Source organism: Chinchilla lanigera, unplaced genomic scaffold (assembly GCF_000276665.1).
Source record: "Chinchilla lanigera isolate Chin_1 unplaced genomic scaffold, ChiLan1.0 scaffold00004, whole genome shotgun sequence".
Classification (NCBI taxonomy): Eukaryota; Metazoa; Chordata; class Mammalia; order Rodentia; family Chinchillidae; genus Chinchilla; species Chinchilla lanigera.
Window position 1 is genome coordinate 32,170,156 of NW_004955405.1, and position 12,755 is coordinate 32,182,910.

Below are 12,755 nucleotides of genomic sequence, written 5' to 3' on the forward strand. Positions count from 1 at the left end.
ACCTACCCACCCAACCACCCATCCATCCACCTACCCATCCACCCAACCATCCATCCATCCATCTGTCCATCCATTCACCTACCCACCCAACCATCCATCCATCCATCCATCCATCCATCTATCCAAGATATTTGACGGATAACTCCTGTAAGTGAATGAGAAGTATGACTGGAGGAAGGAGATCAGAAAAGCTATTTAAGCCAAAGCAATATACATCAGAGGACAAGAAAGAGCTTCTTGCAGTGATACAGAAATTTCCCCAGACACAGCTGGAGGCTTCATTGTAGGAAGCAGTGATGACGGAATGTTTAGTAAGGGCCCAGCCCAGTGACAGTGAACCTTTTAGAGACCGAATGGCAAACTGCAACCCAAAACCCACTCATGACTTATTGCAATTAAACCTGAATACTGAAATTTTAGTTTAGAAAAAACAACTCATACATTAACATCTTTTGTCTTAAAATAAAAACACAATAACATGCATGCCATAGGTTCGCTAGTCCTCTTACCTTAAAGAATGGGACAAAACTATGAGGTGACAGGGAGTCACGGAAGAGTTTTAAGGCACGTAGGCTGGGAAGTGACATTTTGCATCCTAAGAAGACTCTTCAGCGTGCAGTACAGAACAGATCGGGGAGCAATGAGACAGAACAGAGAGAACAGTTAGGAGCATACTGCGGGAACGTGCACACACGAAGAGTGCTGCTGGGCACCAAGTGGCTGGAGGAGTGCAGTCACTCAGGGGAGACTCACGCAGGATAGGAACTCGTGGGACTGGACTTGGTGAATATCTGCAGTTCATGGAGGAGATGAGTATGACTCCCAGCTTTTTGCCTCCGTGGGTCTTTCTGAGTTAGGCAGAGATGCCCTTCTTACAGGTCTTTCCCTGGTAAAGAAGTTGTGAGAGTGTAGCTTCTTTGCCTGACAGTGAGTCAGGGGCTTAAAGGGGGGTCTCAGAGAGAGGAGAGTAATATCGATGAGAGTCACCAAGGAATGAAAGAGCTGAGGAAGGATGCGTGGGCAGTGTGAGGGTTGAAGGGAGAGTAGAAAGCACACATCTGCAGAGGCAGCCACCCCTCAGGACAATTGTGTTACTGTTTTCCCCAGAAGAGTTCAGGCGTCTAGGTGAGCGAGCAGGAAGGCAAACAGCAGTGTCGATCTAGGGTTAGGACGCTGCAGAAAGACAAGAGGGCTACGGACTGAAAGCTGATAGAAGACTCCAGATGGAAAATCACAGGGGCAGGCTTCGTATCATGTCTATTTTTGCAGACAAATAGGAGCCAGCGGCGAGATAAAATAAGTGTTCTACTGCGAGGGAAGAAGTGAAAACCAGAGAGAAGCACAAACAGAAGTAACAGAGTCATGGGAAGTGAGATTAGGGAAGCCAGGGTGTCAGTCACCTGTTCTTTGTTTTTGCAGGTTACATGTAAAACCCCCTTTGCCCCCTTCCTCCGAAAGGACCCGCAGTGGGCTTACAGTTTTCTGAACTCTGATAATCAGCGGAGAGGGAGTTGTTGCCAAAGAGTGAGTCTTGCACCCTCTGGGTGTGTAGGGATGGACACAACAAAGATGGGGACTCTGGAGCACGGCTGTACCTGGCTCTTCTGAGACACCCCGGGCTTGATGCTGCCACTTACCTTTAGCTTTTTGTTGTTGTTGTTGTTGCTGTTGTTTTGTTCTGTTTTGTTTCTCAGTGCTGGGGACAGAACTCAGGGAGCACCAGCGAGCTATCTCCTCACCCCACTTTTTTGAGTCAGAGTGTCCCTAATTGCCCTGGCTGGCTCCCAACTTGTGAGTCTTCTGCCCCAGCTTCCCTAGAAGCTGGGATTGTAAGCATGTGCTACCACCCACAGCCTGGCTTTTGCTTTGTTTTGTTTTGTTTTTGTTTCGTCACCAGGGCATGTGGTACTACTGAGCTACACCCCTAGCCCTGCTTTAGTTTTTATTTGGAGACGGGAAGTGGGCACAGGGGCTGTTTACTGGCACACAGAGTAGGAGAGAAATGTGGTACCAGCACTAAACAGTGCAAGAGAATTGATCACATTTTGTCCCTTCACTTTAATTTTGAATCAGAGAAGCCCTTTTCAGTAGCAGCCAAAAGACACAATGTTTGCACAAATGAACATGATGTCATGTAGAAAGCATGTGAATATTTTTCATAATTATTTTTTGCCTTAAGAACTATGCTCATAAAGTGTAAAGCAGCATCAGCAAACATAGCTGGGCCTGAGAAGACCTCTACTCCTTTTTAGGTAGATTAATGAGAGAAGAGAAATATCAAAAGAAGGGTGCCATTTTGCTTTTTTGCTCATTAGCAAGAGAAATCATCCAGGAAAAGAATTTCTGTCTCAGAGATAAAAGAGATGCATGCAAAGCATCTAATACAGAAACTGGAACACTCGGTAGAGATCTCCAAGTGTGGGTTTTGTATTCTCCCTCCTAACAGGGCAACTCAGCATGAATATATTCAATATTAATTAAAACATTAATAAGGATGTTTAAAAATTCTGCACTTAAATTGAAACTGTGAAAATATAAACACTTCTACTAAAAAGGGATTAGCTGCCCACCCTCTAAGCTTTCCGTAGATGGTCTCCAACATCACATTCTGGAAATCAGATTAAGCAGAAAAATGTACATAATTCTATGGTTCAACTTTTCCCCCCAAAGTGTGATGGTCTAGGATATTCCTAAAGCTGGAGTTTTGAAAATTGGAAAAGGATGAGAAACCAGATGAGTCAAGATGAAACTGAATATGAGGCCCTCAAAATCAGGGGGCCCCTAACATTGACATTCCTCTTTCAGCATGGCTTTTTCAACGATTTCTTTCCCCTCCAGGACAGAGCCCTAATCATTGCTCCCCTTCCCTTTTCTTCTATCACTTCTATGGTTAGTGTTTTTCCTGCTCTCTGTTTTGGTTCCTCTTCTGGAAAGCCAAAGTTGCTCTTTCCAACTTCCCTCTTACTTGTCATTTTAGAATTTACCCACCAGCTGGCCATGGCAACTAACTCAGGGGTATTCAACTTATGTCACTGCTTAATGAAATAGCTGGATCCATAAGTGAGTGAGATAGGTTTTTGTATGTTCTTTGGGATTCTAAAACTGTTTTCAAGAATGACAGCACCAGTGGACAAGGTTTAATCCGCTCTGACCTCTGTTCTCAGACCTTCCGCTTTTCTATCCACACCTACTCCCTCAGTGATCTCATCCAGTTCCGTAGTTTTAAATATCCTTTCCGCACTGGTGACTCCCAGAGTTATGTATGTGGTCCAGGCTTCTCCAAACTCTAAGCCTGAAGAGCTGACTTGCTCCTCCGTATCTCCACTTGGATGACTAATAGGCAACTCAAGCTCAACATGTCCAAACTGAGCTCCTAGTGTTCCTCCTAGATCTGCCTCCCTGAGGGGCATCTCCAGCTCAGCCAATGGCGACCCCATTCTTCCAGGGGTCCAAGGTACAAACATCCTTGTTTCTTTCTCCCACACTGCACCCAACCTGTCCTGTTGCCTATTAGTCATCCAAGTGGAGCTACTGAGGAGGAAGTCGGATGTGTGGGGTTAGAGGTCGGAGAAGTCTGGACCAAATACCTAAATTTAGGAGTCATCAGGGTACAGATGATATTTACAGCTGTGAAACTGGATGAGATCATCAAGAGAGTGGGTGTGGATGAAAAGAGGAAGGGCTGAGAACAGAGGTCAGAGGGACTGAACTTTGGGCTCCACTTCTCTTGGCTTTTTATAGAAAAGAGATTCAGAATCAAACCATTTTCACTGCTACCCTCTGTGCACACACCATCAGATCTAGCTGGAATTACTGCAATAGCGCTCTAACAGGTCCTTCCCTCACACTCCCTCCCTTTTTGGTCTTTTCTTAATGTACAAGCCAGCGTGGTCCTGTTAAAAATGAATCCCATCAGCCCTCTGCTTAAGACCCCAATGGCTTCCACCACTTAGAGTAAAAACTAATGATGCGATAAGGAAGCCCAGATTAATGTATGGTCCAGATTACTTTGAGAGTGAACAAGGATGCTAAATTATTCAACTTTAACTGATCTGGGGATACGTGTAGGCCATCCTGAGATACCTACTTTTGAGGGATCTCACGATTTCCGTGCCTCCCCATCCTAGCTCAGGCCTCACACGCTCTGCTGCATGGTGACCTCTCGGCTTCAGTTCCAGTTCTTTGCTGGCCTGAAGGTCCCAGGCAGAGCTGCTCAGAGACTCTGCTCTTTATGTATCTGCACAGCTCACCATTCCTTTCCTTCCCTCAGGACCTTATTCAAAAGTCTTCTTAGTGAGGCTTTTCCTGGGAGCTGAATCTACACACTACCCCCTTGTCCCCATCCTAGTCCCTTTCCTTGCTTTATTTACTTATTTTTGCATCGATCACTACCTGAATATTTCATATATTTTACTTATTTAGCATCTTATATTTCAAAGGTAAACACAAGGGCAGAAACGTTTGATTTTTGTTCTGTATTTCCAACTCCTGGCCCACAGGAGGCAGCTTACAAATATGTATAGAAAGAAAGAATGAAAGGATTAGTATTTAAGTAGGTGGGTAACATCCAACACAGTTCATAACCACCACATTATTATTTCATAGTGACTTTCATTGGAATTCAGTGCAGTGAATGTATTTTGGACATTTACTCCTTGTACGGATCTGTGCGGGGTAAGAGGCTGAGTGCTGGGAGCCACCGAGCAAACACAAGGATAAACAGGACAATGTCCTCCAGAGAGCCACCTAGAGAGAGGGACGTGATGTAACAGTTACACCTGAGTGGTACGAAGCAGAGAAGGGAGATCATCCTCACCGAGTTTTCAACACTTCCGCTTACTGATCGGAAGCCACTGCTTCTCCACTGTCTGATGTGATTCATCCTCCTTATCTTCCAGAGCATGCCAAGCCCTCAGACCTCCACTGGGGCTCCTAAGGCTCTCCACTTCTTGGAGCTGCCCCGCATACCCAACTAGACCTACCTTCTGGCTGCCTGTCCCTCTCTGTTCTTCTCTGCCAGGCCTTAATTCTTCAAGCAGTCATTACAATAACGCAATATTTTACGATCTGATTTCTCAAAGTTTCCTGACTGCAAATAGAACAAGTGCAAAGCAAACAAATGCTAAATAAGCTTTTAAAAAATAGCCAGGAACCATTTGCTTTGGATGAAAAAGGAAATTCATCCTTTAAAATAAATAAATCAGATCATTTACTGAGTGAATATCTGGGGTTGTTCTCATTTTTATGTAACTTCTTTAAATAATTTTACCTAGTAACTGCTGTATAGATTTTCTTTAAAGTCAGGGCCAGGGGTATAGCTTAGCAACACAGAGCCTGCCTGGCAAGTGCAAGGTCCTGAGTTTGATCCTCGGTACCAAAAAATAAAATAAAGTAAAATAAAGTCATAGTTTGGAAACATGCTGTTAAAAATCTCTAACTCAATGCCTAAAGGAAGGAAACAGCCCTAGGGTGTGTATAATCAAATTACATAAATATATATAATGTTCTATCTTCAAGTAAATTCAACAAAATTATAGCTAAGAATGTGCTTCAGGATGACACATTAACAAATTAGATGACTAACTTAGGAAAAAGACAAAGTAGTCACTAGCTAGATAAAAAGGATTTGTTCCCCTCCCTTGAACAAACAAAGCAAAAAACAAAACAACCAAACAGCATGCTAAATGATCTGAAGAACTGCATACGCACTCCCATCCATCTTATTTTAAATGATCTTAGGTAACAATAAGTGCAAATAATTGCTTGTTATAACTGTTATGGCTTTTTATCTAATGTAAAAAAACCCTAACTTTATCAGGCAAAGTACATGGCACCCTATTACGTATTGCAAATTTTCCATTAAATGTCAATTACAGACAATTCCTAACAATCACTCCAGCCATTTGGTTTAGTTTTTTTTTTTTTGCTTTCTTTTTTATATTTTGAAATTCTAATAAAAACTTCAAGGAGAGTTAATTCGCACAGTCTGGCATAGGTTAGCGTATCACATATTTGATTCTGACTGAGTCTTTGACTTACTGATTCTCCATTTTTTTGGCTGTACGTGGAGTTAATGTTGATACTGCTAACAAGGCACTAACGAGGCTAAGGTACGTGGCACACTTAACAAAATCTGGGTCTCCAGAAGGCTCGGTGGACACTTACTAGGCGACAGTCATGATTTGGAACCGCTGTTGCGAAGAGGAGCCGTGAACAGATTTCAGCACTTGAAGAAAACAAGTAACTAACCGAAGAGTAGTGCTTAGAAAGCATTACTACTCCTATATTGTTTTATGTTTAAAAATTCTAAATATAGCTTCACATATAAATATAAATACCCGGAAAAACCTGATTAAGTAACGTACTGTTTGCTGCACATTTGTACCAGGTGACAACTGAAACACAAGACTCTTAGTGACCTGAAGGGACAAGTCAGTGCTTGGATACTGAAGGCCTTTTCATCTACGCAATAATCTGGGGAATTAGTCATGTACTATCTCATATTATTTGGTGGGTAATTCCATGAGTTCTCATGCTGTGCTTTTACTTGGTTGTAAGGCTTTCGAAAGAAAGGAACATATATAGTTTTTATATCTTTTACACTGTCTGACTCAGCACAAAGAATTTCAACTTAGTGTGTTTAATGGAAGTAGCACCGGACTAGAAGTCAGGAAATACAGATTTCAGCTCAGTGACTGTAGACAAGCCGCTTACACTTTCCTTAGACTTCAGAGTACTCAGGAGTAATAAATATTCTTTTCCATTGGTGACATTTAGATTCCTTTTCAAATGCTCTCATTCTAAGAAACACTAGCAAAACAGATTTGGATTGACTAGTAAACACTATAAAACTGATTTTTTGAGGGGAGGGGTGGTTTTTGAGATAGGGTGTCACTATGCAGTTCAGGCTGGCCTTAAGCTCACTTTGTAGCCCAGGCTGGTCTCGAACTTGCAACAATCCTCCTGCCTCAGCCTCCCAAGTGCTGGGATTATAGGCATGAGCTACCATGCCTGGCTCTAAAACTGATTTTTTATTGGTGTATGTTATTAATTAATACCCAACTTCATTTTACCATGTCTACAGTTTGTAGGAAATGTAACCCTTAGTCACAGACACTGCTCACTCACGAAAACTTGCTATGAACTCCAAGTTCTTGCGCCTATCCTATCAAACACAAATCCTTCGATCTGCTTTAATAACAGCAAACCCATTCATGCTGGTATTCTCTGCTCTCTGCCCTGTTTTACTTCCTCCTTAGTATTTATCACACTGATACTCTGTTTATTTTATTCATTTGTGTTCTCTCTCTCCGTTCTTCTGCCTCTGTACTTAGAATAGCACTCTAAGTTCTATGAGGACAGAGATTTTTATTTGCTTGGTTCACTGCTATATCCCTAGTACCTGGAATGGAATCTGACATGTAAGAGCTCAAAAATCATTTGAATGAGTGGGTAAATAAACATTATTGAATATCCTTTACTAGTTACCCCATACCATAACTTATCTCGGATGGCCGCTAACTCAGTGTTTCCATGTTAACCAGAATTTCAGAGTCTTATCTCCTACCTAAGGCTTATTCATTTCTCCCTCTGCCATTTAAGGATCTTCTTGTACCCAGTCTCTGCTTGTTGTATCATCCATCCATCCATTCCATCCATCCATTCAGTTACAGATTTATTGGCAGCCTATGTGAGCCAAGTAACGTGGTAAATCCTGGGGATACAGAAATAAACAAGCCGGACACCACCCTTATCCTTTTGAACAATCCTGTCTCTTCAAGGGTTGCTTGGGGACCCAGCTACTCCCTGGGTTCTTGGCTTTCCTAACCACTCTCTCTGACTTCACAGCCCTCACTTTGAATGCTATAGATATTTGTCACGCCCCAGAAACAACTCTGCGGCTTGGCTGGTTGCTATCCAACATGTAGAGTAAGTCTGCAACTGTCTGCATCACCAGACAGTTGCTTTGGGTCACTGAGCAGATGCCACTTCCTGAATGGTACTGATCCAAATTCCAGCTCCATAAGGCCTGACTGTGTGAGGCCTAAAATAGTTTGCTGTGTCTCCCCCACTCGCCTGTGTTTTCTGTTCTCAGAGGCGATTTGAGGGTGCGTCTTTTCATCCCAAAAGAGGGTAATTAATCCATCACCTTTAGCTTCAAGGTTATTATTATCTATACTTCCTCTCCAAAATAGACCACTAAGCCATCAAGGGACAGAGAATCTTCAATCAAGCCCTGCTGAGCCCCAGACCTATCTGTGTCCTATCCGTGTCTTGAGCTAGGGCTTTGGGAGCACTTGTGGGCTCCACACCAGCCTTCCCCACCTTGTGCTTTGTGAATCTATAGGGTCCTGGACGAGGCAACGGGGAGTCTGCAAAAAGCGGGCACCTTGGCCCAGTAAATTTGGCAAAGACACTGCCTATTTCTCCCACTTGGGGTACAGGGTGAGTAACAAGTCCATTTGTATGTTTATAAATATTCAACTTTGTTAAACCCCATTGCTACAGTTTGAATGTGTCCTCCAAAAATTCATGTGTTGGCCGGTTGTGATGGTGCACGCCTGTAATCCCAGCACTTGGGAGGCTGAGGCAGGAGGACTGTCATGAGTTCAAGGCCAGCGTGGGCTACATAGAGAGACCTTGTCTCAAACAAACAAAAGACCAAAAACAAAACAAAAAATAAAAGCTCATGTGTTGCAAACTTCGTCCCTGGATGGATCTGCTGGTGGTGTTCGAGGTGACGACTTTGGGAGGACAATGGCACTAATGCTGTACAGACAACAGAAAAGATCCCCAACTACAGTCGTCACTCTGTCTCTCAGGTGACATCCTCTCTGCTATAGGACACAGCAACAAGGTCCTCACCAGATGCGGAGCAGATCCTGGCTCCATACTTTTGGGCTTCCCAGCCTGCAAAGCTATCAGCCAAATGAACTTCTTTATAAATCACTCAGGCTCAGGTATCGTGCTATAGCAAGAGAAAAGAGACTAAGACACCAGTCAGTGTTTCCAGCCTAACTTGAACTGAACTCTGTAATCCTGTATGAACAGTGACATCTTAGAAGACACGATGTCTCGGGAGAAACCTGCTAGGCTGATCCTTTCTCATGTTAGCACTATACCTCAATGAGCTGTAGCAAATGGCTTTAAAAGGGTGAGGCAGCTCGAACGCGGGCACAGAGCTCTCTGGCAGCAGTTCTAGGGGACCCATCACAGAGGGAGACTGAGATTCATGGAACAATACTAGACTCCACGTCAGAAAACTTGGGACTTAGTCCTTGCGCAGGCGCCGAGCTCACCATATGTTGTTGGACAACTCGCCTTAGTTCTGAACTGCTTAGCTCCGAATTTTGTCTCCAGAGAAGGAGACCCTGTTTAGGATATAACCATATCCTGGTCTTTGAAACTGCTGGATAGTTTAGGAACTCTGAGTAGCAGCTTCCACTTTGGTTTGAAAAGTGCTCTTCTGGGGTGGGTGGTGTAGCTCAGCGGGTAAAGCACTTGGCCAGCATGGGGGAGGCACGACTCCACACTCCAATTCAGAAGGGAAAGATGAGTTCCCAAACCCGTCTGTCTGCTGAGGGAAGGAAATTCTATAATTGACACTTGCAAACAATGCTCTAGGGGAAACTGAGTTGTACTTGATGTGATGTAAAGTGGAGTTCCTGTTTGCTCGGAATTTGATGTTAGCATTGGTGACAGTAAGTAGTTTAAAGAAGACGGATTTCTGCTTCCACTATAATAGGTTAGAGAAGTGTTACTTTCGTCACCGCTAGTTAATTTCTGGGCTGCTGTCACAAATCCAATGTGACTCTTGTTAAGCAAGTGTGGCTGCCATCTGCTTACTGAAACTGTACGTTGCTACTTCCTAGCTGCACACGACCGGTAGCAATGAGATGCAGGGAGCAGACAGAACTTCGTGGATCAATTCCAAGGCAGTCTGTGAGTTCGAGCCACGTGTCCATGTTGACACATAAGGAAGCAATGAGACAAACTCTGCTGTCTCCCGCCCTGGTATCTTTAAAAACGTCTATCACGACAGGGGAGAAATGGGCTTGTGATAGTAAGCAGACTCGAGGGGCCATGCGCCGACAGCACTGTTTCTATTGATCTTTCCAGGGTGCACAGAGACCCTGCAGCCAACATGTGGTGAAATCCCTACGTGGCAGTGGGAGTGGGGAGACGCTTCCAAGCCAATCTGCTCGTCAGGCCCCTGGGTGAGCACTGTCCCCCCCCCCACAGAGAGACCCAGTAACACTGAGTCCGGTGCCCGACACACAGCAAGCACTCAACAGTTGCTTATTAAATACATAAAAGACTGCTAGCAGGGGCGCATCTTAGTGCCTCCAGTCACCCTAACATGTGCATTGTGGGCTACCCCATGCTTACGTCCCCCTTTTCTCAGCCTTGGTACTATTGATGCTTTGAGACAGATGATGCTTTGTTGTGGGTAGGGGAGGAAATGCGGTCTTACGCATTGCCTGAGGTTGACTAGCGTCCCTGGCTTCTACCTGGCCACTGGTGTCCTTCTCTACCCCCAAACGTCTCCAGACATTGCCAGATGTCTCAGTGTCTCATGGCAGGAGGATGTGACATCGCCCTCTGTTAGGAACCCCTTCATTTATATATTCATGATATGCACCAGAATCAGAAAGATAGTCCTGCCTGTTCTCTCTATTTTTTGAATTGATATTTCTTGACCCCCTTATGGTAGGTATTACAGTCGCTTTCACCTGCTTTTAATCAGCTTGTTGCAAATGATCTCATATATCTTGGGAGACCCTCGCTGGGTACCGCTACCTAAGTTAAACAGACTTGTTTCCCACAAGGGGAAGGAAAATATTAAACAGAGAGAAGACATGCCACACAGAAGTTGCACCAGTAGCCAAGGAGGCTGTTCTGCAGAATGAGTTTGAGCTGGTCTTAGACGCAGGATGGAACTGAATCCCTAAGTTGGAACAGATGTGCCTGTGAACCCAAAAAGAACCTTTCTGTCTTAAAAAACAAAAACAAACGTACCTTCATCTGTTTGCTATGCACTTTTGGAATCTTAATGGTAAAACTCTAGCATCACACTGAAGTATCCTTTTGACAAACAAACTCTTTTTTTTTCTGTTGGCTTTGTTTTTATTTACTTCCTACTTATGTCAACAGTGTCAGGAAGATACCAGTATGGGCTCCAGAAATAGGCTGTCTCAGTAACTTCATGCTCACAACGATGAGGGGCTCTGTTAACGGAAGAATCCAGTAGCCTCGAACCCTCTAACACCGAGGGATGACGGGTCTACTCTTTCTCAAAATGGAAAAAACTTAGAATCTTACAATTCTGACTTAAACCTAGCCAGTGGGCAATCTGCTTGAAAATGACTACACATCCATGGCTAAGGGTGAGGAATAATTTACGACAAATAAAGCTCATGAGAAATTCTAATTTCCTTCATGTTGCTACAAGTATAGCTTCATGCTTTAAAAAAATGTGGGCTGGTAGCATTTTTCTGCCTCACTTTCCTTACAGTGCAGAGTTAAACAGACGCTCTTACCTCGCCTCCAGTGCACGGGAAGGGGCTGGAGTATCTGGAGGTGCAGAGAGCTCCCTTCTTGACAACATCATCTTCTAGGCCAAAGGTAGCTGAGCAGTTAGTGGCAAAGTACTTGTAAGGCTTCCACGACTTCCCAAAGTCCTGGGACCGGTCCAGCACCATGGCTGCCGGCCTGGGGGACTTGAACACCATAATTAGGTGAGTGAAGTAGAATTCAGCTTCCAGGTCTAACTGGATCTTTTCTCTGTGCACATCCTCTGCAGACTGCCACCACGTGCGGGGGAACCTGAAGGACGAGTCTGCCATGGCAGATGGCAGGTGAGCCAGGTGAGGGTGGGCAGCGTTGCACTTGTCGCACTTGGGCTGCCGGCAAGTGTGATCGGCATTCTCGCTGTAGAAGCAGTACAGTTCAGTGCCGTTCTGACCACAGGTGCTGTCTGCCCAGAGTTTTCTTCCTAGAGCCAAATTTCCCATGCGAGGGTTGCAGGCTTTTTCGCAGCGGGAACTCGCTCCAGCTACTCCGCTCAGACCTAAGGAGGGGAAAGCATGTGTCATCATTCAGGACCAACCCCATGGGGAATGAAAGCTCTTCTCTCTCCCTGGTCCACCTACACCAGTCAAGGTATCTGCAAAGAGCTTGAGACTTTCCAAACGGGAACACTCTAGAATGCTTCATCATGAACACTGATCTGCAGTCATAGTACATTTGTGTATATTGGGTGTGCGTGTTTTATTTCTTATGCTTGGATGTAAAACCCATATAAGAGGAAAAAAATCACTTCAGGTAAAGGGCGAGGGAGAGAAGATACAGTGGGGTGAGGAATATTGACATAATATTTTCAGGTACTTTGCTTGATAGATGTTCTCTATTTTTGAAATTTTTTGAAGCTCACAAATTACACCAAACATGTTTTTCTAAAAAATACCTAATTTAAGTTTTCAAATACAGGTTGAGTCCGTATGTTTGATTATCTAACATGTTTCTTGTAAGAATGTATTCAGTAGGAAATGCAGAATTCTGTTTTCTTTATGTTTTTAAGGCAATGAAGAGATGAATTCCCTAGGAAAAGTAGTATGAGATATTTAGTAAATAGACAATGGGGCCTTATTTAGGAAGGCAAAGCTAGAAACTGTAGGATCTCAAACGTGCAATATCCACTTGCAATACTAAGTAAACACAACTGGGAAAAAGCCACCTCTAAAGCACTAAATAAT

General features: G+C 44.0%; 1 protein-coding gene across 1 annotated transcript in view; it reads right to left on the reverse strand.

The window, feature by feature from the left end:
- Ntn4 (netrin 4) overlaps positions 1–12,070 on the reverse strand; it is a gene marked incomplete at its 5' end in the record, with an annotated part of 102,204 nt that extends 90,134 nt beyond the window's left edge. Inside the window, 1 exon segment of the mRNA XM_013518478.1 lies at positions 11,541–12,070. Within this exon segment, the coding sequence (XP_013373932.1) occupies positions 11,541–12,070 (530 nt within the window).
- Between the last annotated feature and the right edge of the window lie 685 nt (positions 12,071–12,755).